This window comes from Tachypleus tridentatus, chromosome 7 (genome assembly GCF_004210375.1).
Source record: "Tachypleus tridentatus isolate NWPU-2018 chromosome 7, ASM421037v1, whole genome shotgun sequence".
In the NCBI taxonomy this organism is placed as follows: domain Eukaryota; kingdom Metazoa; phylum Arthropoda; class Merostomata; order Xiphosura; family Limulidae; genus Tachypleus; species Tachypleus tridentatus.
The window spans coordinates 191,518,859-191,546,815 of record NC_134831.1 but is presented as its reverse complement, the minus strand read 5'-3'; the positions used below and the strand labels follow the sequence as shown (position 1 = coordinate 191,546,815).

General features: G+C 33.3%; 1 protein-coding gene and 1 long non-coding RNA gene across 7 annotated transcripts in view; one reads left to right on the top strand and one right to left on the bottom strand.

Moving 5' to 3' along the window:
• Positions 1-26,576, top strand: part of LOC143257560 (four and a half LIM domains protein 2-like) — a 101,171-nt gene extending 74,595 nt beyond the window's left edge. For all 4 annotated transcript variants that reach the window (XM_076516427.1, XM_076516429.1, XM_076516430.1 and 1 more), the window contains 4 exons: positions 8,482-8,656; positions 12,302-12,471; positions 19,215-19,401; positions 24,258-26,576. In XM_076516427.1, coding sequence (XP_076372542.1) covers positions 8,482-8,656; positions 12,302-12,471; positions 19,215-19,401; positions 24,258-24,424 — 699 coding nt within the window. In that variant the 3' untranslated portion in view covers positions 24,425-26,576. The remainder of the gene's footprint in view (positions 1-8,481; positions 8,657-12,301; positions 12,472-19,214; positions 19,402-24,257) is intronic.
• On the bottom strand, positions 166-27,957 carry LOC143257561 (uncharacterized). 3 transcript variants are annotated; one of them, XR_013031930.1, is made up of 5 exons: positions 27,861-27,957; positions 8,464-8,681; positions 3,110-3,229; positions 1,175-1,414; positions 166-879 (listed from the first exon to the last, which is right to left on the bottom strand). It is a non-coding gene; the product is annotated as an uncharacterized LOC143257561 (long non-coding RNA). The 3 variants fall into 3 exon arrangements; XR_013031928.1 differs by having other exon boundaries at positions 166-1,414; XR_013031929.1 differs by having other exon boundaries at positions 166-1,371.

Genomic DNA, 27,957 nt, shown 5'->3' with positions numbered 1-27,957 from the left:
TTTTCAGACTTGAAGATGCATTAAGAGCTAACCGATTTGGCGAACTAAGCCAGAAGTTCAACACACCAAATTAAAATAGGATTGACACTAAATATCTTTTAAGTATACTAGTAATCGACTCATGTTTCGAAAAACTTAACTTATTGATGAAGTACAACACGAACGTAATAATAGTAAGTATTTATTAAACGTTCTATAATCATCAGCAGCAGCAGCCCAGAGGTACAAAACAAACAAACAAACAAACAAACAGTATTTTAATTACAAACAGATATATACATATAAGAAGTTCAAACAATATTATTAATTACAATAGACATATATACATAATGAGTCAACAATTCCAATATACAAATTATAACATTAGAAGAGGAAAATAATTCACATTATTTCACTTGATTTTAGCCTATTTTCATTTAACTACAGTAGTTCCTCCCTATTACTAGCACCATTGGGTCTGAACAAAAGTAGTCTTATTAGGGACCGACCAGTTCATCAATTAATTGTAAAATATTTGAATATTGAATTGTAATATTATGTATGACACTTGTTTTCATATTGCCCATCTAAACTGTTAATAATTATTCATTTTGCATATTTTCTATTTTATTGTTTTTATTTTCATCATTCCAAGTATTTAGACCCAGCATGGCCAGATGGTTAAGGCACCCGACTCATAATTTGAAGGTTGCGGGTTCGAATCCCCGTTACACCCAACATGTGTTATAATTTGACGGTCAATCCCACTATTCTTTGGTAAAAGAGTAGCCCAAGAGTTGACGGTGGGTAGTGATGACTAGCTGTCTTCCCTCTAAGTCTTAAACTGCAAAATTAGGGACGGCTAGCGCAGATAGCTCTCGTGTAGGTTTGCGCGAAATTCTAAACAAACAAACCAAGCATTTTACAAATTTCAGTCACAGAACATGTGTGCATATACATTTTATTACACTAATATGTAATTTTTTTTACATATTAGTAAAATATGAGCATATTTTACTATCATGTTCATATCAGTATATGAACAGTATAATGATCATATACTGATCATTGTTTTCTGACATACTGTTAACGATTTCACTTTCAACAGTATCTTCTACATTATTTAAATTGTCCATTGATTTCATTAGTGCTGGGTTTTTTAGTGCAAATTTCTTCATCTCTGCGATGCACTTACGTATTGATTGGATTGTACACTCTTCTGCGTCTGTCTTCTGGTTGCTGTCATCGACTTTAAGGTCTCTGTCTTCAGTGGAACAGTCACCATTCGGATTCTTGTTCTCAGTTGTCACAGAGCTCTTCTGTGGCAAAAAAGTCTTGGTCAACGTATTGGTTGGAGTTGGTGATGACATTGGGAAGATGGTCTTGAGTGATCTGCATCAGTTGAACCAAAAGGATGTTGTAGTCTTTGTCTTCGCTGTTGTCAGTTGAAGAAACACCGATAAAACATTTACAGAAACACTTTGATACTGTATTGGTTTTGATTTCACGAATGGGCAGATTAATTCAAGCACAAATGTAACAAATTCTCACTAACAAACAATAAATATATCATTTCACTGATTTTTCTTGTTGTTAAGTTAAACTTCATTTTTAAGACATGGTGTTTTCTTGGAAAAACAAAACTAGAATCAAACACAAGTGTATTTTACTCTTATCAATAACCAAATATTTGTAGACATTAAGCTTATTTTTTTAAAATAATATTATGCTGACTGAAGTTGTGTGTTCAAGGGCAAAAAAACATTATGTTTTTATTACATTAGTTTTTATTTTCATACTTACAGTGTTTAGCCTCACGGGTTGACTAACACAGTAACGTGTAGTAATAAATTAAATTATTATATTGAATTATATAAGTTTGTTTTCTGCACTGTAAAGCTCAATTTGAGTAACTTAAGTGAGAAAGCATTTCACTTTTCAAAGCTTGTTTTCTGTGTTTTCTTAATGTATTTTTATCGTCAATTTGACAGTCGCTTTAGAATTCAATTAAAATGTTTACATAATTATTTTGAGTTTTAATTTATCACAATAATTAACAGGAGTCTTAATGTGTAAATAACGAAAGTTTTGCACATTCATTTCACTCTCTAACGAACGTGGTTCCTCTAGTTTGAGAACCGTTGAAGAGCGCTCAATGTGTGAAACTGTAGCAGTAGGAAGTCAAAGATAGAAGTGCTTCCTGCGGAAGGCAGGAATGATTTTGTTTAAGGTTTGTCGAAGAGTTATATTAGGAAACAGAAATCGTATCCTCAGAGGTCTATATATGTAGCGATAAAATCAGTAACACGAACTTGGATGATTATTGTCCGTTTTTTATTTTTGCTTCGTCTTAGATACTCTATAGCTGGGATTCCAGCTTGCGCAAGACGCCATGTAGTGATGTATAGTCACTGCCAGTATTCGCTCTATTTATTGCTTTATTTTCCAATAGATAATATTCCAGTCTTATGATGACTGATTTTAAACATGAGATATACGGTGATTTATTTTTATCATATTTTAATAAACTTTCACTAAGGAACAAAAGACTGATAATGTCACTGATTTTCCGGTTAAATTAAGTTACGTTTCTAAGGCAATGTTCAAGATGAGATATTCTACACTAAATCTTTACAACTTATACTTAATTTTAATTGTAATAAACCAATAGGACATCTGCTTTCTAATTATAAAAAAATATGTTCAAGACCTTGATCCCCCCAAAAAACTGATAAATTGCTTTGTAACTATATCAATAATAATTTAATTAATTCTTTTCATAATCATATTATTAAATACGTAAATTTAATAGTACTTTCAGAAAAAGGTATTAAATTTAGAATTTTGAAGAACGTAAAAAAGTGAAACATTCAAAGTATTGGAAAAATATTATTATATATATGTTTTAAATTTGCAAAAACATCGTGTTATCTTCTTTGTTTCATTTTGAATATAAATAATATTTATTAATTTATACAGAAGAATTAAGTACATTAAATACATGTAATTACAAGATAGATATTTATTTTAATATATTTAATAATTAGTTAGAGAATTTGAAAAATAATTTATTAATGGTCTTATTTTTAAAGTAGCTTGAAATTTTTGTTTTATTTGTGAAAACATATACGTGTGTAATTTTTTCATAGCAAAGCCACATCAGGCTATCCGGTGAGCCCACCGAAAGGAATCGAACCCCCTGCTTTCAGCGTTGTAGATCTAGTAGACTTACCGCTATACCAGGGGGGTCCTGAAAATATATGCAAAAATATCAGTTACTGAAACCAATACAATTGTAATATTTTCAAAAGTACATTAAATAAGAATACGGTTGTATCTAATTTAAAGAAGGCCATAACAATTTAATATAAAAGTAGATTTTTCGAATTAGAATTTACCTTTTTTTCTTTTCAATTCCGAAATTACATTAAAATATATCTAAGTTTAGATTCATTACAAATTCTTTATATGGTGTTACTAATTCTGTTATTTAACATTTAATAACTTTCTGGATGTTCTATTTACGAAAAATAATATCACTGTTACTAAATAATGTGAATCCCTATTTATGGATAGCAGTTTTGAATGTTGAACAAACATAAATTATTTCTATATTTACCTATGATTTTACTACTTTATATATTAAAATAGATTTAAAATATAATTTTAGAATTTTTAATCATTTAGTTCATCAGTTTGTAGATTCGGACTTCTATCTGTCTAAGCTGCTGTTATCCTTTGTTGGATGTAGCTCTCTATGAGACCAGTCTATTCGTAGAACACTGTGTGCCTCTATATCGTCCCTTCATTTTCTCTTTTGTCTTCCCTTAGATCTTTTATCTATTCTATGTTTCTATTCCATTGTTTTTAATGTAACCAATTATTGGAATACCTTGCTACATGCCCATCCCATTTCCATTTAGGTCTTTGAATGAACCTTATTGCATCTGTGATATTTTTTTTATTTTTTTATTCTGTCATTTATCCACCTATCTTGTGATGCTATATGAAGTATTTTTTTCACACATCCTTATGTGGTTTCTATCTTTTTCATTATAACTTTTGTCAGTGCTCATGTTTGGCCGCCGTATGACATTTTTCTTCAAAGTAATGAAGATATCTTGATCCTTTAAAATTTCTTTATACATTCCAAAACATCGACATATTGTGTTTATTCTTACCATAATTTCTTCCTTTTCTTCTGTGTTTTCCATTTCGAGGGTTTGTCCTAAATATTTGTACTCTGGTACTTTCTATATTTCTTCATTATCACCTTTTATGGTATCTGTGTCATGATAGTTGGTTACATATTTGGCTTTCGCTTATGTATTTTAATCTCGATTTTTTACCACTGCAATTTATTACGTTACGTATTACAATTTCAAATAGCTCGAAACTGTGTTGAATGATCATTTAATTTTAAAAGTTAATTATATAAATAAATGTATCAAATTTATGATATTTGCCAACAAGATTGATACATGCATGTTTTTTTAAAGTACAACTATATTTTAATATACGAATAATAACTCAATTTACAATAATGGTGGTACAAGAGGGTTACAAACTTACAAGCAATATTAAGTTTTCTATCTGGTCTGGAATTTGCTTGATGACTTTTCGAGGGTTCACGATGAGCGAATTAATCTTAAGTTGATGTAGATAGAACTTACTTAACAGGGAGCTAGCTAGCTCTGCGTTCTTCGTTGGTCATACGTCGAGTTTTCCACCACTGAAGTTATATAATGTATCCGTAAAAATACTAATGTCCAATGTGAATCCACTAAAGTTAAGTGGTTTGTACTGTTTGAAATTTATAAACATTCTTTGTTAACACTCCTACGAAAATTGGGGCCTAATAGTCCCCAGAGCAACTTGAAAGGTTATTAATATTAGGCTAATAATTTTGTATTTAAATGAAATTGCCATTAACTGACCCTATCCCTTTATATTTTAAGGAGCAATAATATTTTGACTTTTCAGACATTTGCGAAATAATATTTAAAAAAAAATTTTAAAACATCCACTAAGGGTATTTTGGGGCCTATCAGGCCCCAGATCAAAAAACATAAAAATGACTTTATTTATTTCCTGAATAATTCTAGAACAGGCCTGGGCAACCGAAAAAAGCAAATTATAGTAAACATATATTAATTTTACAACTTCTTTTCAAAAGATGGACATTTAGGATAATAACTCTACTCCAACAATAATTTTAGACGGTTCTGATTATTGCCTAGTTTGCCCACGCCTGTTCTAGAACATTCTAGAAACTTTACAGAAGTATTTAGAATAATCTAGAATATTCTTGAAACGTCTAGAATATTCTAGAAGAATCCACAAATCCGAAATATATAGGAGCTGAAATCTTCAAACCGTGTCAAAAATGATATCTCTTGATGAAGCTGTACATTTACTGACAAAACCATCCGACGATGAAAGTGAGCATGATAATGTCGAAGACTACTCTGAAAGTTGTGATGATGATCCTTCTGAAGCCGAAATATGATGAACAAATCGCGCCGTACCCTTCTGAAAGTGAAGAAAGTAATCAAGAAGATCTTACTACGAAGCCAGTGAACGAACATTTGTCCACAGATAAGAATTTTAGTTATTCAACAACACCTTCAAGGATCAACAGGAGAACCGCAGCTCTCAATATATTCAATGGGATCCCAGGCATTACAAGGCAAGCTGTTCCAAGAGTCTCTACACCATTCGAAACATTCAAAATTTTCATTTCTGATAATATGATGGAACAGATCATTCACTCAACAAACACCGTCATGAAAGAACCAATTTTTGAAGAAGACCTCTGGAAATGGATCGCAGCTAATCTTTTCTTTGGAATAAGCAAATCAAAAAATGCATCGATAGACGAGATGTTTTCAACCGAATTCGGTTTGCCATTTTTGCGAAAACTGATTACACAAGACAAATTCAAAAAAAATGTGCTCAAAAATCAGATTTGACATCCACTCTCAAAGAAATAGAGAAATCAAAGATGCCGCTATCTCTGGAGTCTGGAATTTTTTCATTGAAAATTGCAAAAACAGTTACAACCCAAGCGAATACCTGACAGTGGATGAACAACTATGTAACTTCAAAGGAAGAGTTGGCTTCAGAACATACATTCCGACAAAGCCAGGCAAATACGGAATAAAGATTTGGTGCCTAACAGATGCAAAGACAAGTTACCTCCTCAACGCTCAAATTTATACTGGAAAGGTTGGAAATACGACAGAAACAAATCAAGGAGAAAGAATAGTCAGAGAACTGAGTCAGCCATTTCTTGGAAAAGGAAGGACAATAACGACAGATAATTTCTTCACAACAATGACACTTGCCAAGTACCTAAGAACAAAAAGAACAGGACTTGTTGGAACCATACGGAAATCAAGAACCTTCCTGCCTCCTGAAATAAATGCAAAATCTAGAGAGTTATCACCAAAGTTTTTCTACCATGGCGACATCACTCTTCTCAGGCACTCAGACAAACCAGGAAAATATGTGCTACTACTGAGTTCTCAGCATCAGTCTGGTGAAGTACAAGAGAATGGAAAGCCCGAAATCGTCAATCTTTACAATGCAACGAAGGCAGGTGTCGACACTCTCGATCAACTGGTGAGATATTATACAACAAAGAGGCGATCAAAGCGCTGGTCAGTCTGCATATTCTATAACATTCTAGAAAGCGTACAATGCTTTCGTTCTATACTCGACAAAACATCCAGAATTTCTTCGTCAACATAAATCAAGAGCCAGAAGAGAATTTATACGGCAGTTGGTGCTTGAAATCAAAGAAATTTACTGCAAAGATAATGACAAAACAACCTCATGTGAACTGCCTGCAAAGAGGGCAAAAAGAGGACGATGCCATTTGTGCAGCAGATCAAAAGATAGACAGTCGAAAATTGTTTGCTCAAATTGTAAAAAAAAATGTTTGTCAGAGCCATTCTAAAGTTGTTTATAATGAATGTTGCTAAATCACTGTGTTTCTATTGGAAAAATATATGGGGCCTGATAGGCCCCAAAATCACTTTAGTGGATGTAAATATTTTTTTCGTAGGAGTGTTAAATATTTGAAGTTTTCGATTAATAAGCGTTAATCACAGTTATAGCTTCTTAGGATTATAGTATACCAGTCATAGCAAATCATTAAGGTATATACTATCTCTTGGTGCGTCACCTTGGTTACATTTATAGGCGTGAGGAGACTTTCTAGAAAATTCAGTCTGCACAACAATGTAGATCATACATTAGTGTTTACGTATATGCACGTGTATTGTTGATTCTTAAACTCGAGAAATTTTTACAGCGAAAGTGGATAGGCGAGAGTTTCGTAATATGTAATTAACAATATAAGTTATGCACATTTCTAAATATAAGTTTAACTTAAACAAACATCGATATTAAAAGAGATATATTTCAGTAAATCCATTACACATTCAAACTGGTGGGCTTCCATCTTTTTTGTTGAATGTGTAAAGAGAGCTACATCATTCGCAAACCTTAGATTTGTTAATGTCTCACCATCTATTTTTATATTTTCATTTTATAAGTCAATTATAACATAGTTATTCCTAAATACAAATGCATTAAGAAGCAAAGTAAAAATTTACTTACTTGTTCACTAAAATCAGAAATTATTTAAACCAACAGTTATTCCGATAGGAGCTAACTTTTATCTATATTTCTATAAACATATATTTTATATTTCATCACTATAACCTCTTCCAGATTTGAAATCTCTCTAGAAATAGACAATTATTGTTTATTTTAAAAACAAAATGATTTGACTCTGGTTTGGTTTTTTTAATTTCGCGCAAAGCTACTCGAGGGCTATCTGCGCTAGCCGTCCCTAATTTAGCAGTGTAAGACTAGAGGGAAGGCAGCTAGTCGTCACCACCCACCTTCAACTCTTGGGCTACTCTTTTACTAACAAATAGTGGGATTAACCGTCACATTATAGCGCCCCCACGGCTGAAAGGGTGAAAATGTTTGGTGTAACGGGGATTCAAACCCGCGACCCTCGGATTACGAGTCAAGCGCGTTAACCACCTGGCCATGCCGGGTCGATTTGACTCTAACTACTATTAATCTTCTTCTAGATTCTATCTTTTAGACTGACACTCCCACAAAATTTACTTCTGACTACTGTTAACCGTCAGTGTAATTCTACACATTTATTTACTTACGATATAACTGTCTGTTTTATACTCTTCTATAACTTCTCCTTATCAACAAACATACAAGTACAAAATCTGCTTCATCTCTAACAACTGTTCATACATTGTTATGGAACTTGTCTTGTAAGGGCAATCGTACCACGAAATCAACTTCGTATTAAAACCTATTTATCTTGTAACTCATACTGTATCGTGTTACAATATTTGTCCTGTAGAAACAAACACTAGCGTATTTATTCTATAAAGACACTTACTAATATAAAGCTTTGTCACTAATTCATATTATTTATTTTACTTTTGAATCTTGTCTTAGGATATGTCGTATAAAGATAAACACTGGCACGAAGCCTGCTTTCTTTGTAACAAGTGTCAAGCATCATTGGTGGACAAACCGTTCGGCTCTAAGGCAGAGAAGGTTTACTGTTCTAGTTGTTATGATGCGTCATTCGCCTCTAGATGCGACGGCTGTGGAAATGTCTTTAGAGCAGGTAACTTTGATAACTGTTTTCATACCTACAGGTTTTCACAGACATAAGATAAGAAGTGTTGAACATATAAGGATGAAATATGAAACATAATCACTCCAGACATCACTTGTCTCTTATCAAATGATTACTAGCAATTTAGTGACCTCGAAAACATAAGTTCAAAGATACCATTTTCATTTACACATATATTTATAACTATGTAAAATCACATCGGGCTATCTACTGTGTCCATCGAGAGGAATCGAACCCATTGATTTACCACTGTCCAATCGGGGGACCAAGAAAAAAAATACGGAAAATGCATAAATAAAGCTAGGATAGAATCTACAAAATGAGAATAGTTAAATACATATATATTAATAATGTGAATGTCCTTTGAATAAATGGAAATCCTAAAAGTAAAGTATGCTTGTTTTCATGTTTAGTTTCACAAGTCACTAAAGTTCAAAGGAGTTACTTAAATAACAATTACAGTTGTTATCTCTTTCTCTAGTACAGCTCGTATCGTAATACGTACATTTGCTTGGCCCCTTTCAACCTATCCCTGAGATGAGACGTATTTAGTGTTGAAGACCATTGATCACCTTGACAAACAATGATTTCATAAGTTATACATGGCAGGACGTCAAGTTTAGAAAGCTTTTGACATTGTGTTCACTAAAACAGATAAAACCTTCGTTTGAATGCATAATACTAATTCATGGTTTTAATAAAAAAAAGAGGGGGATCAATTTGAGAGAAACTAGATAATTATAATACATTATATTAATATTGAAACTAAATGGTTCATACTGTACATGATCATATATTTTCTACATACATTTAAGTTTAAACATACTTTAACTGCAGCTTCTTGTATGCCATTGAATTGAAAAGTTAGTAGACATAGTTTCTTCACTTTACATATTGATACAAAATCTAATTGTGTATTTACGATATTTGACGGAAAATTTCAAGTTATATACAATTATTGTACACCTTTCATTCAATTAGACTACATCAACTGATTACTCAGGTTTCTAAGTAGGTTTTTCGTCACACGTACTGAAACATGGTTAACATTCAGACACTTTATATACAACATGTTATAGTTTATATTTTCATTTGTGTAATAATATGTATAAAAAAAACTGAATTAACTTGAGACACCATACTAAAGCCATATCATTACATAACTGAACCAATGCCAAATAATCATGTAAGACTTCAGCTAGTAAGTTCAGAAAAAACAGTTTATTGACTATTTCAAAGTGTGCAGTTCTCCGCATAGATTTTGAAACTGTTATGGTAATATGATTTATCTATTCACTGAAAAACTTACTCAGATTATTTTTCAGTGATTTTTCCTGCATAAATATTACTTTTAATCAATGCCTTGCTACTTTAGTGTATGCAAGTCAAAGCTCAGTCTTAAGTATAAATCATACTGAAACATTTGTTAAAAAAGAAACTTTAAGATACACTAATATAGTGTTTATGGAAGCACCTTAGTTTATAACATATTCACCCACCCATGTCTAAATTACACCTCAAGAATTTCAGTTTCTTATGATATGTAAAGTCATAGGTTTTTCTTTCTTGTATTGTGATGGTCCTGCCTTTAAATATGTTTAAACAAAATTGTTTTCTTCAAAACAAGAAGAATTTTCGTCGTCACTTCTTCAGTACGAATCCTCATTTGAAATGTGTTTATTATGTATAATACCAATGGGCCCAGTGAAGAAGAAATTGGGGAATATTTAAGTGCTTAATCACATGGTCATCTAAATAAAGCAAATATTTATAAACAAAATAAATATGGCACTCACCAAAATTATTTGTATGGAAATGATCACGTGATTATACATTTTGCAAATATTCACCACGAAATATATATCCGTAATCCATGTCTGTAAGTATGTTTGTTTATTATTTCTACACTCATATGTAATCAAAGTCAAAGGAACTCTATGAAATGTCGCCAAGGGGTAAAATACTGTGACCAATTATTTTACTTTGGTTCATTATGACAATAAAAGCATGCAAAATAAATTATTGGTGATAATAACTACCTCATTCAAATAATGGATAATAAAAGCTGATACATAGTACAACAGTCGTCTCATTGTAAAAATAAAACAGCAGATGTATTAAAATTCTAATGAACTGCATTCCTATGAAATAAACTGTTCTCAGTAAAACCTTGTAAAGATACTTTCTTTGGCTCATGGAAACACACTGAAAAGAATATAAGAGAAACTGTCATAAGGTGCATTTATGAAATGAAATATTTATATGGATAGCTTAAAGATAAACTAGAAAGACTGTCATGAGTTTGTATGTTAATTAATTCTATATAAATTAGAGTTTGTTTGCTTGTTTTTTGAATTTCGCACAAAGCTACTCGAGGGCTATCTATGATAGCCGTCCCTAATTTAGCAGTGTAAGACTAGAGGGAAGGCAGCTAGTCATCACCACCCACCGCCAACTCTTGGGCTACTTTTTTTACCAACGAATAGTGGGATTGACCGTCACATTATAACGCCCCCACGGCTGAAAGGGCGAGCATGTTTGGTGCGACGAAGATGCGAACCCGCGACCCTCAGATTACGAGTCGCACGCCTTAACACGCTTGGCCATGCCGGGCCTATAATTTAGAGATTTAAATAATTGTCGTCTTCAGGATATGCATCATAATTTATATAAATTACTATTTCATATATGAAGGTCAGGAAATGTAAAAGGTATGATTAAATGTAGAAACTAAAACTATACTTCAATACATTAAACACAATCAACTGCCTCGTTCAATATTTATGAAAGCACTAGATATAATAAAATATTTCCAATAGTAAGTTAAATGTATTAGTAACACTAACCAGCTCTAGAAATATCAAAACATGTGACTAAGTGTAAGTGTAAAACTGATAAATTATGGAATTGTTTTACAAAACAGATATACGTACTACTTTTAACGTTTAGAACATAATTGAGTTTAACCATTCATGACATACTGAGACAAGGAACTCATGTACTTCATTTATAGAAACACTATTTTTAGTAACATTATCTAGAAATGCGCCCTCTGATTCCATTTTTTGGAAATAACATCATCTGCCTGTCCTGGTCGTATAGTAACACACCTGTAGTAATTCTCCCTTACAACCAGCCCTGACTGCCTAGAAACGTGCCTTCTCGTGACACTTCGTGGAACTGTGATGCTATCATCTCTGCAGAGTTATGCATGTTCTATAAGAGTGATCTTAAAGTCATTATTTGGTCTGACACCAGCAGCTCAAAAGCTGGCAGTGGATGCTGTTGATATCCTGCCTTGCTTCTAATTTATTAGGTCAAACTAGGGACAACAATGTAGTGATAGCTCATTGTATAGTTTAGAGCAAAAATGTGGACACAGGTAAATTAACAATCCCTTGGTGACAGATTAATGTCAATCTTCTCTAGTACAATTTTTTGTTATATGTTGTAAACTATGTTTAATATCTATTATGAATGTTTTGATCAGTATACACAATTTTTTGTATCATACAATAGTTTAGATGTTATTAAAAGTTCTAGAATTCTGCTACGTCTACAGATTTCTTATGAACAACGAATATAACACGGAGGTTGTGTGTTTGAATATTTTGTCTGTTTATTTTGCAACAGGAACAAAGAAAATGGAATATAAAAGCCGTCAGTGGCATGAACAATGTTTCTGTTGCTGCATATGCCAAAACCCTATTGGAACAAAAAGCTTCATTCCAAGAGACAACGAGATCTACTGCACAGGATGCTATGAAGAAAAGTTTGCTACACGCTGTATTAAGTGTAATCAGGTAACTAGTGATTACCGCTTGATCAATTTGTGAGAAATAAGATACATGTGAAATATAGTAAATGATATGGTATAACAAACTGACAACAATAAATTATGTTATCCTTCATTGCTGTCTCTCCACACCAACTCTTGAGAAAAGTAAATATTAAACATACCATAATGGTAAAGTAGGAGGGCAGTCTGTACCAGTGGCTTTCAATTTTAACTCATAATCTGATGGTCGCGAATTCGAGGCTGATTCGCATTCTGGTGTTCTTCTTAAGCAAGATACATTACTCCACCTGTTCCAGTCCACCAAGCTGTATGTTGAATGCCTAGCTGTTAGTTTGGGTTAACCTGTGACAAACCGGAATCCTTTCTTAAATAAACAGATCACAATTTTCTTCCTCTTGTGTCCTTGAAACCAGATTTCGAAAGCACTTGCACAAAAGGGGTTGAACTGAACTAACTTACTACTGTTAGAGAAATTCTAAACTGTGGTTTTGTCTTCTGTCTTCCAAGTGTATTAAAGATAGCAGAAGTTTTTATTTCCGAATGATTTTGTAAACTTCAATAAGAATTTCTACTCTTATCGTTCTTTTCTCAAGATAAAATAAATTTGAGGATTTTATAACCTATAAAAGCTAACCTAAAAATCATCCCAGTAATTATCTATTAAACCCTTTCCAGTAAATCGCTGTTACTTTACAGATAAGAATTCCAAAACTATACACAATGTTTTAACTGAGGTGTAACTTGTGCTTTAACTACACCCTAAACTTATACTGGCTTTAGTACTATAGAATAACACTGCTTAAATGGCTTGAGCGACTTAGTAGTATTATATGAAATGTAGTTTCTGTACCACTTAAAGGGTAACGAATTAAAAGGAAAATGTAAATTATTAAACAAAAGAAAATAGCTCTGACACACGCCAAGATCATTAAAAATAATCAAAAACAATTAGAAATGAAAAATGACAGTCATAAATTATTTTTCATTGTCCTGCCCTAAAGGTCTTACTTTTTGCGTAATCATAAAGAGCAAGGTGTTTTTGCGCAATCTGATGTGCATGGAGATTCTAATACAGTTGGCTGCCAGCAGTGTAAAAAAAATTCAAAGGTGAAAAAATGTTGAAAAGCTAAGGGCCAATTAGAGACTCATTCAGGATAAATATTGAGCGATTGCCCATTCGAATTGTTATTAGTATCCAGATAAACTTTATAGATTCTTTATGACGACATAATCTTTCATAGGTTTATCTGCTTTGCTGTATCTATTACAACCCTGAGATATACCTACAAACACCTTCACTAACCACTGACATCATAAATTCGGTTGATGATCCTAATTCAACAGTCATTTTTAACATTGCATTCCACGATATACCAGTATCAAACACGATCTATTTTATGTTTTAAAACAAACATTTCTAAAATTCTCGAAAATATCAGAATATTTTCTATTTTTTACCACATTTCGAGCATATTTGTAGTCATCGTCCGGTATAACATATTAGTTCAAAATACTGTAGTACTTCATTTAGAAATATTGTCTCTTTACATCCATCAAGCGAGTCCATATGATTATGGTGTCCATATAATCTAATTACAAGATCGCGCTTATCTTGTGGAAAATATTACATTTCACTTTTGAACTGCTCTTTCTTTAGATTATTTGTAAGTTTATCTAAATTAAATTTAAGTGATTATGAGTCTTAAAATGTGGATTACCAGTTAGTTTATTAAATCTAATCTTGTTTTCTTCGTTGTTGGAACTAGATCAGTTAATTTCTTTAGCCTAACCTAATTCTTGATAAACAGATGACTATCACGTTCGCTCATCTTATGAATAGGCAGTGGTGTGAATGAAAGATTTCTAAATAATACATTACAGCTTTCATCAGCAGGTACTCTGTATTGTTCAGTGAAACAATCAAGTTCGTTAGTATTTTCCATATTTCTGTTAACTGAATTTGTTTAATATAACCTTATCACAGATGTAACAAATATCATTACTCCAGAAAGACAAAATTTATGTGCACAGATTTCTCATATTGATAATTTATTTACTGTAATTCGTAATGAAAAGTAATTGAATAATCAGATGAAATCAATTCTTATATACTCAATTATTGTACTATATTATACAAGTACTGAAAAACAACGATGTCAAATATGTGAAATTGACATTCATAGTCAAACCCATCATTCTTGTAACATGTTAAATCATGATAAATGTGTATGGTTATATTTGAGATATGCATTGACAATGGTGAATAAATTTATCATTTAATCTGGTGTTAATCAAAGAGTAACACAATTGAATATTTCAGATCCTGTCAGTGAAACTTTCTGGGATAGTGTAGAGATAGAATCTCTATCCAAGATTCATCAAATATAATGTGATAGCAATAAAAAAATTTCTGAGCAAAATATTTCAGTTTGATGGATTTTATGATAAAATATGTTTTATAAATCCATCATGTCTACTGTACAATATCTATCATTACAGAATATAGTTTACAATCAAAATAAGCTGCTTGTTGATTAAACTTTAATTCAGTAACGAAGAAGAGATTTTGTGTCATTGAGCGTAACAGTCAGTAAAACAAGTTATCTATTTATACATCTTACATAACGCTACACAAAGCTAAATGTACATTTATGAAATTTCGAATGCTTGATGGTACACGTGGAATGTATTTTTTGTTTCTAAGTTTCTACTTTCTGTTTTTTCACCTAGAACTCGCATGTTTGTCATTTAAATATAAATTAATAAAAGTAACACACCAAGATCTTTACGTAGCCTAACTTCATGAATGTGTAGTTATTTAGATATAACAGTTTTAGTTTTTATACCTTAAACGTCAACGAAGTTATTGTAATATTTACGAACATTTAGTTCACTGTAGTAACAAAATTTAGTTAAAGTCATAACACATTAATACGCAGTTCTTCTTAAATTACATAACCTACGTAAAGATATATCTCAGCACGGCTGGTATAAGTATTAATACTTTTACCAAAATAAAGCAGAGAACAACATTTCGACCTTCTTAGATCATTTTCAGGTTAACAAAGAGAGAGTTACAAACTGGTGCCTAGAGAGTGTTACTCACTTTAAAGAAGTTTTATGATAATCGGTAAACAGTCTTTTGATGGTTAATAGGTGTACAGTGTTGAACATATTGTCACCACAGTGCTATTTCTGTTAGTGAAAATAAAAAAAATAGTAGCACCAACCCATCTATAGAAAATATACAGTCAAGCATTTACGAAACGTAGTTAATGTTTTACTTGTAAAGAAAACAAAAAATCAATAATATGCCTAGTAAGACCATCTGCCTTTATAACTATAATAACACCATCCGCCTACAAATACACCACCCACCTTTAGGAAATTTATGTAAGTTAAAGCTGTAAAGTAATATGTTTAAAATGAATTATTGGGTCAAAAACAATAAAGATCATAAACCCAAGTTGGCAAGACAATAAAATTGTCATTGTAATAATGAGTTTACTTGTAACTTAATTAAATCGAAACATTGGTTATGTAGTCGACCTATGACGAAATCATCATGGCGACAGTTACATGATAATTTCAGTTGTTATGCTCGCTTGTCGCCTCGCCAGCGTCCTCTGATTTCATTTCATTAAACTGCAACCTCATACCAAGCAGTGCTCTCTCCACCTACCCGGCCCTGCATGGCCAAGCGTGTTAAGGCATTCGATTTGTAATCCGAGGGTCACGGGTTAGAATCCCGGTGGCATTAAACATGCTCGCTCTCCCAGCAGTGAGGGCGTTATGATGTGACGGTCAATCCCACTATTCATTGGTAAAAGAGTAGCCCAAGAGTTGGCAGTGGGTGGTGATGACTAGCTGCCTTCCCTCTGGTCTTACACTGCTAAATTAGGGACGGCTAGCACAGATAGCCCTCGAGTAGCTTTGCACGAAATTCAAAAACAAACAAAAAAACAAACTCCACCTACCCTAGCAACACACGCGTTTATCATCTCGCGATAACTACTCCCGCGTCTTGGCTCACACTATGCTATATTTCATAATGGTGAACAACTGCCAGAGATCCAGATAAAAACGGAGGTCTTATACATAGCGAAGAATGCTACTGATCAAGCAAAACCTGAGAACAAGGCCAAACGCACAAGAAAAACTTTGGTGAATAATCAACATCGAAATAGCCTGAAACTATGATCGTGACCATTTAATATGAGTAATATGCTATAAAATGTGTATAAATATGTGTAATTTGTATATATATATGTATGTCCGTATATATAGATATCTTCACAAAGATGATGGCAAAGAAACGTCTTTCAGTTTTGTCATCATTTAGACTTTTGATTTTATAAGTTATATGACCTGTTTTCAAATCTTCAGATACAACAACTTGGTAAGGCTTAAATGTATTTGCTTTTATTATAGGTAGTAAAATATTTCCACATTTTAATTTGCAAAGTTCTATTCAGTTTTTCAACAACTTGGTTTTAACATTGCTTTTAGTTGTAAACCAGTGAACATTCTATCACTCAATAATTTGAGCTTATTTATTAATGAAGCATGTTCCTTTATCACTTTGAATTCTTTGTGATTACTGTTTGTTTGTTTTTTAATCTCTGAATGCATTTGTTGTTTCTTTTTCCATTTTTATTTTTATTGGAATAGTCCAAAAGATATTAACTAAAAAATGTACATAATTGTTAAGATATAATTTGTTATTATTATAAAATTTAACTTTTCTCATTTTAAATAAATGTTTGTCTAATATGTTTGTTTCGTATACTCATGTTGTTGATTTAAAAATTACGTTGTTTCTTTTTTGAGAAAATTGAGGTTTTCTTTGTAATTATATATTGATTAAACATCTCTGAAACATAATATATTTCAAATTTTTTAAAAAAATTAAGAATAATTTTGTATCTAAATTTTACACAATCATTTAGTCTTGGGGCGTTATAAGATAACGATCAATCCCACTATTCATTGGTAAAAGAGTAGTCCAAGAGTTGGCGGTGAGTGGTGATGACTAGCTGCCTTCTCTCTAGTCTTACACTGCTAAATTAGGGATAACCCTCATGTAGCTTTGTGCGAAGTGAAAAACAAACAAACATTTAGTCTTAAACTACTTAAAACAATGGAGAACCTCTTGAATATTGTTTAATTTTGTTTTACTTCTTAATTTCATTAATAAAACTTCTCTGGTTGTTATTCCATGAATGCCAAGCTCGCGTAACATTCTATCAAAAATATGTGGTTATTTTACTTCATACTAGTTTTTAACATTTTGTATTTTTTGAATTAGTTGATTTTGTAGTGGCTCAGAAATCCTATTACATAAACCGTTATTATTCACTAATATGCCATGTTCCTTTTCTTCAATCACGCTAATTATTAGTTTATTATCTAATTTAAACATGTGATCCATATTATAACAACACGTATTTTTTCATTACCTTAAGAAAAATCTAAATAATCGAATTAAAACCTTTTGCTATCACCTATATAACAGGTAAGATGCATTAAACACAAATATCCGAAAATGAAGACAAGATTCCATTTGTTTTATGTCATTCCACTTCACTAAATGATTTCATAAAGTTTTCTTTTAACAAGACTTTAGAATTTTTCACATCACAGAAGTAATACTAGCTGGTTTATAATTTCCATAACAGCCTAGAGCCAAGTTCATAACATTCATTATGAAAGTAAAAATATGGATTTAATTTTAAATTTAAATAATTTCTTATTTAAGTTATTTTTGTTATATTGTCAACATTTTTAATAAAAGAGAAATCTCAATTGTCAACGGACTTTAAACTAACAAATAAACATATTTTCCTAGTTTTGTACTCTAAGTACATATACAAACAATAATATTAGGTTATAATTTTGTTGCTATGCAGCACGAAATAAAAGCCATTTTTAAAATATAGTGTTATCATAACGTAGTGGCTTTTCTATATATTAGAAAACTACACAAAGCTGTTCCTCACTGGTACAGCGGTATGTCTCCGCACTCCACGCTAGAAACCGGGTTTCAATACCCCTGGTGGGTAGAACAGAGATAGCCCATTGTGTAGCTTTGTGCTTAATTCCACACAAAGTTATTTTATAAATCTTAATTTGATTGGCTCACTAAGGAATTTACTGACGTATGACTGCCTCGACTACACCTTTCTGTCTCATCGTTGGTTGAGCTTGATTTCGCAAAATTTATTTATTTCTGTAAGCTATGAAGTGCGAGGTGGAGTGATAGTACTTATCACATATTTTCTGACGTGGTATACGCTAGTTTATTACAAAATTTAAGCTATAAATATTATTAGTAGAAACTGTCCAAATAAAGACTCGCACAAGCCTCAAAATTAGTTCACGTGTAGCATATCATATGAAAAACGTGGCTGCAGGAGATGTTGGATCTACTTACTTTTTACAGATATGTGTATTATTTTGCGTCGTTAGTTTAGCGAATGGATTTAGGAGTAATCTAAGTGCCCAAACCATGTGTGACATTATTGAGCATATGACCAAGATGTGAGGATACCATCTTCTGATAAGTCAGTGCATTTCAATCGTTTAAACTTTTTTTTCTTATGTCAATTCATAGTTCTAGTTAGACTGGTATGTTAATGTGTATTACTATGTTATTTGTAATTTGTTAGCTCTAATCTGCTTAGCTTGCTTTGGTCAGGAGTTCTGATAATTTCATTTTAATTTTTTAATACTTTTTATCTAATACAGATCATCAACAGCGGTGGGGTGACCTACAAAAATGATCCTTGGCACCGAGAGTGCTTTAGTTGCACCAACTGCGATACGTGCTTAGCAGGACAACGCTTTACTTCACGTGACGATAAACCATACTGCTCCGAGTGCTTCGGGGAATTGTTTGCCAAGAGATGCATTGCCTGCAGTAGACCTATCACGGGTAAAAAGCATTATCTCACTTTGTTGCTTCCGTAACATAACGCATATCTCAGTTTTTCACTTTTCAATATTATTAGTATTACTCAAACAGTAAATTTTGATTCTGGCTATATGCCTTTTTAATAAATTCTGTCACTTGATATTGATAGTGTATGTTCAACTGATGTAGTGAAAAAGTTATATGTGAAATAGTAACCCTATAACCCGAGCACTTTCGAAAGGTGGCCCTTTCTTCTTCAAGAGCAAACTGTTTGATCATTGAGAGGGATTTGAAGAACATTCTCGAGTGGTAGATCCTCGCTGGTTTCTCCAGCCAAGAAGTTTCTGCTGTTTGCCATATCTCTTCTCACAAGAAGGGAATTATGCTACCAACAAATTGTTAATTGTAACGTTTACATCGCCACGTTCACATGCCTCTCTCAAGACAGGTCACCTAACTGTAACGTGCAGCCATACATTCTTGACACTCTCAGATGTTTCCAGTGTCAGCAGTTTGGACATTCAAAGACATCTTGTCATGGATCTTTCATGCATACTACTTATGATGACAAAGACCATAACGCCTATGAGTGTCAACTGGACCTTCAGTGCATCAGTTGTGGTGGTTCCCACCACTTTTACTATTAATCTTGTTCTAAGCAAGTCAAGAAGAAAGAGGTACGGCATTTAAAACATATTAACAACATTGATTAGCCCAAAGCTCGTAAGTTATTGTTCCCCACTCCATCTCGTACATATGTTGATGCACTGCTACAGTAGGAGTACAGACAGATCTTTTCGTGCCTTCAACAGATTCATTCTTAAAACATGGATAAGTCAACGCCATTCCTTCCAATGACTGCCCAGGTCCATTTTTTGGCCCCAAGATGCAGAAGATTATTCAGCCACAGGAATCTACGTCTGCTAACAGATATCTGCCCATTCGACTCAGGGCACGATCCATAGAGGTCAACAAAACTCCTTCTAATACAGAAAATGTTACGGTCGTACTAAGTAAAAATGAACACTTCAATAAAGTGGAACTGTCAAGGTTTCTATTCTAATCTGGATGACATAAAATCATTGATTGATTCCTATCATCCCATGTGTATTTTCTTACAGCAAATATTCCTGAAATTTGCTGATACAGTCACTTTTAGGCAGTTTCTTTATGCTGGAATAATAGGTTGTGTGGTGAACAGGTGCATGGAAAAGTGGCACTGCTGATCGATCAACACATGCCCACCTTGTCTGTGAAACTCAATACACCCTTAAAGACCTTAGCCATCCATATCTTTTTGGGTCATACTATCACTGTTTGTTCTCTTTACTTGTCTCCTAGGGAAACTTGTGATCAATCAGATTTTGATGCTTTCTTAGAATAGTTGTCATCTCTCTTTTTAATCTTAGAAGTCTTATATGAATAAAATCATCTCTGGGATTGTGCTGTTATTTATGGGATGGATAGTCTGTGGTGCGTATGCCCTCTTATTACAGCCTGTCTCTCTTCAATATTGGTTCTTATACATATTTTCAAGCAACTAGTCAATCTTTTACTGCTATTGATCTATTTATCTGTTTCCCTTCAATTTTCTCTCGAATTTATTTGAGGGTTGACTGTAACCCACAGGACAATGATCATTTTCTTATAGCTCTAAGGGGGATTGATTGTGGTCGTTTCCACCCAACCCAATTGTCAGTTTGTTCCAGGCTGACTGACTCTATTTAATCTCTTTCTTTGAAATTGATCCTGCTGTCATAAGTCTTCCATCTATTAATGAATGCATGGAAGCAGTGAGTGATTCCATTGTTCAAGCAGCTGATTATTCTATTCCTAAATCCTTGACACATTTTCAAAAGTATCTTTTCCATGGTAGTCTCCAGCCTGCCAGCTGATACAGAAGGCTTAGAAATGGGCCTCGGATATCTTTCACAGGCATACCACTCTTTCTAGCTGCATTACTTTTCAGTAAGCCCATGCACACCAAGTTAGACACCAAAGCCAAGAGGAATCATGGATTAAATGTAAAACTATCATCCCTTCTACCATCAGTTCTAAAGTCATGAGCCCAACATGATCAAGTGGTTAGGGTGCTTGACTCTATTCTAAGGGCTGCGGGTTCGAATACCCACCACACCAAACACACTCGCCCTTTCAGCCATGGGGGCTTTTACAAGTGATGACCAATCCCACTATTCTTTGATAAAAGAGTAGCCCAACGGTTGGTGGTGAGTGATGATAACTAGCTGCCTTACTTCTAGCCTTACACTGCTAAATTAAGAATAGCTAGTAGAGATAGTTCTTGTTTAACTTTGCATGCAATTCAAAAACAAACAAAGAAACATCCAATGTCATATCAGACAAGAGTCGGTAGGTCCATTGGCAGTATGCTTTTCATCCACTTTCAGTCTTACTCTTCAATGACCAGTAAGTTGCTGACGTACAGAATATTTCAATACTCTCTGCAAAAATTTGGGTATCTTTGCAACACTTCTGTCTTTTCCCCTGCTTTCTTATCCATCAAGCCTGCGACACAGCAATCGCCTTTTTTTCTTTTGGACTATTATAAATCTCCTCTTTACGGTAGTGAACTTCCAGCTTGTTCTTTATTGGTTTAGAAGTACGTCTGTTGGACCTGATGATATTCACTATAAGATACTGTGTCATCTCTGTTTTGCTCTTCTCCTAGTTGTTTTCACTCATATCTGGCAGGAGAATGATTTCCTGATGCTTGCCACAAGGCTATTGATCTACCTTTTTTCTAAGCCTGGGATGCATTTCAAGGTTTTTTCTAATTATTGTTTAATTTATTTGACAATCTGTCTCTGTAAGATCTTAGAGAGGATGGTTAATACTCTCTCCTTTGGTTCCTTGAATTAAACAACCTTCTATTGCCCTCCTAATGTGGGTTTCAAGACAGATTGTATTATTTTTGTTCTCTTCAATCTTAAGAAGGCTTATGACATTACATGGAGGATTGACATTTTGTGATACCTCCATTCATATGGGTTGCGTGGCCATTTGTTTATTATTTTTCACGATCTTTTACTTGACGGGCTGTTCCAAGTTCATGTGAACTTAACACTTTCCCATTCTTTCATACAGGAGCTTGGAGTTCCTCAAGGCTATATTTTGAGTGTCGCGTCGCACTTTCCATTATCAAGATCAATGCTATCACTACATAACTTCCTCCTAATGTTGCAAACTGACTCTATGTCGACGACTTCCACATCTTTCGTTGGTCATTGAACATGCCCCCAATCGTTTGTTGAAATGAACCACAACAAACGATTTTACTTCCTATTGTTCCAAAACTATTTGCATGTACTTTTGCCACCAACATGGTCTACACCTTGATCCCAAGCTCCGTTTCTCTGATGTTGTTCATCCTGAGGTCCCTGAGGCAAAGTTTTTGGGGCTTATCATTGACTATAAGTTTACTTTCATTCCTCTCATAGAGGAAATATGTGTTAAATGTACTGAAGCACCGAACATCATTTGTATCATATCTTACACCTCTCGGGGAACGGATCAGTGTTCTATGCTCAAGATCTATTGTATCCGTGCCTCATGTGATCATAATTAGACTATGGGTCTCTGGTCTATAGTTCTGTTAAAATCTCAGCTTTGAAGATGCTGAATACCATTCAACATCTGGATATTCGGCTTTGCATGAGAACTTTCCACACTTCTCCAGGCTAGAGTTTGTAAACTGAGCCCCACAAACCTTCTCTTTACCTCAGCTGTTTGCATCTTTTTGTGCAATATGCTTCAAAACTTTGATCATTCCCACAGAATCCCACCTGTTATTGTGTCTTTCTTATTTGTGTCAAATAAATGTTAGATACTTTATTCATCGTAAACTATTTCAGGTAACCTGTTTGATTGCGAATGCAACTTAGAATTAGGACTTCCAAGTACCTTATGTTTTTAATTCTTTGAAGCCTAATTTGTGCGACAAATTAGACTTCAAAGAAGTGTAAATATACCATGGACAGTTAAATGGTTCACGAGTGATGACATAGGGGTCTTCAAAGTTCGTTACTCTAAATACCTAAAATTTTTTTTATATTTTCGAAACTACATACTCTTAATATCTATACATACAAAGAACAAAGATCTATGTATCTGTCTGTTTATCCCTTATCGAACCACTACGAGGTCGTTAGGCCAGTCTCAACCAAACTTTGTGGTATGATAGCTTGGAACAAGGGGCAGGTTAATGACGGGCTATCAACCCTCTCTACTCCCATAGTTGACGTTATTGAGCTTCTCTTATCTTTAAAATAAGTTAACATTAACTACATACATAGATGACAGAGAAAAACTATTAACTACATTTTCAATATACAAAATGTGGGGGAGGGCATACAAACATCTTATATATGTTGGATAATACGTCAGCACTCTCTATGGAGGAATGCTATGGAGAAAATATTGGCTGCCATTTTCTACTTTAATCTGTGATGTTTCAACTTTGACCAATAAGCCACTTCTGCGACCATTCACCGTCAAGTAATTAATCACGGGAGAACATTAAAAGTTAGGGGTTGAAAGCACTCCCTACCGCCACTACCTTTGCCGTAACCTCTTTGTACAAAGTCATTCTTACCATCGCACATCGTGTACATGTTTCAAATATATACATACTGAGTTCTTAAACATATATAAAATTTTAATAAGATTATAATGAATAATGTAGTAATATGTTATGTTATCATTAAATTGTGTGAAAATTAGAATTTTTGTCATTTATCATAGCATCCACCTCCACATTTTATAAGTTCATAACCCGGATACATCAGGTTGTGCGGCAATAAACTAAAATAGACTGACTGTAATATCAATATTAAAGCTCATATTTCTATTTACTATAGGTATTGGCGGAACCCGATTCATATCGTTCGAAGATCGTAATTGGCACAATGAATGCTTCATATGTGCCACATGCAATGCCTGTCTTGTAGGAAAAGGTTTCATCACAGATGGGCCCGATATCCTGTGTCCGGAGTGTGCTAAGCAGAAACTAATGGAAACGGAGTAATATACCAAAGGAAAACAACGAACGACATACCAGTTCTTATGGATGTAGAAAAACTATAGATCCACCATATGGACAAACCTATCTTATTTAAAAGTAGTTTAATTAATGAAATTTTGTTACCCTGATCACTTATGTATTGAAAGTTTACACTAAACGTTAGAAATGTGTATTTTACTTTATTTCTTTGTCCATGTTGAATGAATAAACGACATTTTTACGTTAAAATTCTCAGGTTAAACATGTAATCAACGATGACATAAATTGAAATTTTGTTGTTTTTTCCTTATTTTTCTTCTGAATATTATTTCTTATTAACAATTATTTAATGTCTTAATTCATTATCACTAGTTAATATTTGTTACTGATAATCCTTGAAATGTAAATACATTTTCACATACTGAATAGCTGCGATTCAAACACCAAACTTATGGAAAGACCACCATTTTCTTGGTTAGAACACACAATCGAAATTTAGTTGACTTATTGTTATTGTGAGTTAAGAAATGGACATTCACTTTCGTTTACACATAATTACTGCAATGAAGATAATTTGATATCATTTAGCAACCTCTCTGATGATTTTCTGTTAAACTGTAAGACTTGTATCATCCAACATCACGGAATACATAACGTTTATTTTAGAGCAAAGCAACATTGCTTCCGGATTTTAGCATTGTAATTTCGTATTCTTATCTTTGTTCTACCTGCAGACAATATATAAATTACCGGATTTAATGGTCTCAAATTTCAACCAAATATCACTAATTGCTTTTAGTGTTGAAGTAACGAGATATGTTATTCTTTAAAAGTGTTGAACTTACGTTAATCAAGGTGTCTGTAATATATACACTTCTCGCAGGTTTATGTAAAATGAATTACAAAGAAATATAATCTGCTCATGTTACATTAAATTTAAAAACTGATTTATGAGAAGAGTGAAGTGTTTTTTGTGTTTTTTAGAGGGGGACACAATACGCGCTCCCACAGAACATTGGGTTTTATTCAGACGAGACATTTAGTATGCTCCCTAAAATAAAACCACTTTATAATACTTATAAGTTTTTTGGTTAATTTACTGTTGTATTAGCGTAACATGCTTGCGTACAAAGTAATTACCCGTGCTATTTACACCAAACATCTTCGCCCTTCCAGCCGTGGGGGCGTTATAAAGTTACAGTCAATCCCGCTATTCGTTGGTAAAAGAGTAACCCAAGAGCTGCCTTCCCTAAAGTCTTACATTGCTAAATTAATGACGGCTAGCGCAGATAGCCCTCGTATAGCTTTACGCGAAATTCAAAAACAAACAAACAAACCCATGTTATTGTATTTTGTTATAGTCCAGTCTCTTGGCCAATGAGACCTGATTATTGTAGAAATGGCTTCCCAAGTCTTTTGTGTCAAACAAAGAAAAAAAGATTTAAAATACAGCCAAAGTTTATCATATCATAGTTCATGCAGTGGTTTCACTGCAGATAATTGAGCTTAAACGATTAATTATTTATGGTATCATAATGGTGTAGCGGACTTCACTACCTATTTAATTTTATGCTTGAATACAATTTTAAGATTTCTGGAAGTAATACTTATGTAAACATTTATTCAGTGTACAAGTGTTTATAACTAAAATAAAGGTACTTCCAGATCCATGACTAACACAATTCAGCTTATGTGATGTAACACTTGTTTGTTTCAGATCAATGCCATATAATGTGTTCAAGTCCTAATTTACCTGTACGAATGTGTTTTATTATTTTATTTGTTTGTTATTCATCAATTTTATGGTATCCAGAACAATAATACTTAGTTTAACGACTCTGTAGATAGAGTTACCAATGGCTTGAATAATCTAGATGAAAAGATCTTTCATTTTAACAAAATGATAAAATAATTTCCATGTCGAAAATTTTAAAATTATTTTGCACTTTCCTTGATTATCTGTTTATTTTAAACTACACATGTTAGTGAATGCATATTCTGAATATTTAAGTGAAATCAGACTTTCAAACGGTTATTCTTTTCATTACGGTCCCGGTGTCCATGGTAACCTTTAACGTTAATTTCGTATTCAATTTTTTTTTATATATATAATTTCAAGTGGAATTTTCATTGTAACATTTTACTGAATAAAGTATGAAGCTAGATATCTATAAAAGTGTGGTCTGTATGACACTAACTATGCAAATACAATACAGCGAATTAAGTTTTTTTATATATTTTTGTCTTTTCAAGATCCACGTTTTAACAAATGTACAAGCGTTTCGTTACTTATTTAATTGATACCACATGACACCACTCTGGCATGGGCAGGTAGTTAGAGTATTCAAAGGTCGTGCGTTCGAATCCCCGTCACACCAAACACACTCGCCCTTTCAGCCGTGGGTATGTGATAATGTGAAAGTGAATCCCACTATGCGTTGGTAAAATAGTAGCCCAAGGGTTGACGGTGGGTCAGGATGACCAATTGTCTTCCCTCTTGTCTTAAACCCCATACATTAAGGATGGCTGGCTCATATAACACTCGTGTAGCTTCGCAAGAAATTCCAAAAAATAAAAAAATTGGCATTATAGAATATTGTTTCAAACGCCGTGCATATTGTTGGTTTGTTTTTAATTTCTCGTAAAGCTACACGAGGGCTATCTGCGCTATCCGATCATAATTTAGCAGTGTATGATTAGAGGGAAGGCGGCTAGTCATCACCGCCAATTCTTAGGTTACTCTTTTACCAACGAATAGTGAAACTGATTGTAACATTATAACGCTCCAACGGCTGAAAGGGCGAGCATATTTGGTATGACTGGAATTTAAACCCGCGATCCTCGGATCGCAAGTTGAGCGCCTTAACCACTTGGCCATAGCGGACCTATATGTTGTTGATGTTAACTTATGACGTGCGTCTCACTTCCATGTAATATGCGTTAGAAACACTTGGGTATGTTGTTATTTTCATCATTAGATTACTACCCTAACTCAAAGTTAGAAATTCAATTTTCGATGAATAACTATATTTTGTCGACATTATTTCAAGTAATTGAATTAACAAAAAATAGTGTAGTTTGGTCTAAAAAAATACATAGATTGTATTACAGGGGATGATAAATGTTTAATGTATATCAGAAATATAGGGTATATAGAAAGGCTATACCCCCATTTGTAAATAATAAAGAAGAAATATTAGTTAATCAAGTGGGACCGATTTTGTTGGTGCTTAAAGAAAATATTATTCATGTAGACAAATTAACAGTAACATCAACATAGAGAAAGGAACTAATTAACGAAGTACTTACTTGCGTTTAATTTTATTAGAATGATGGGACGACCAAGAACTTTTTATACAATTGTAAGTAGCATTTGTGAACAAAATTTGTTGTAATTTTTTCACTTAAAATTAATAACCATTCATTGAGATTTACAATTGAAATGAAATTTATTAATTACCCTGATTCTGGTAAAGCTGAAATAGAAACCTTTATAACCCAAGCGCTTTCAAAAGGTGGACCTTTCTTCTTCAGGGGCAATCTGGGAATGCTCAGTA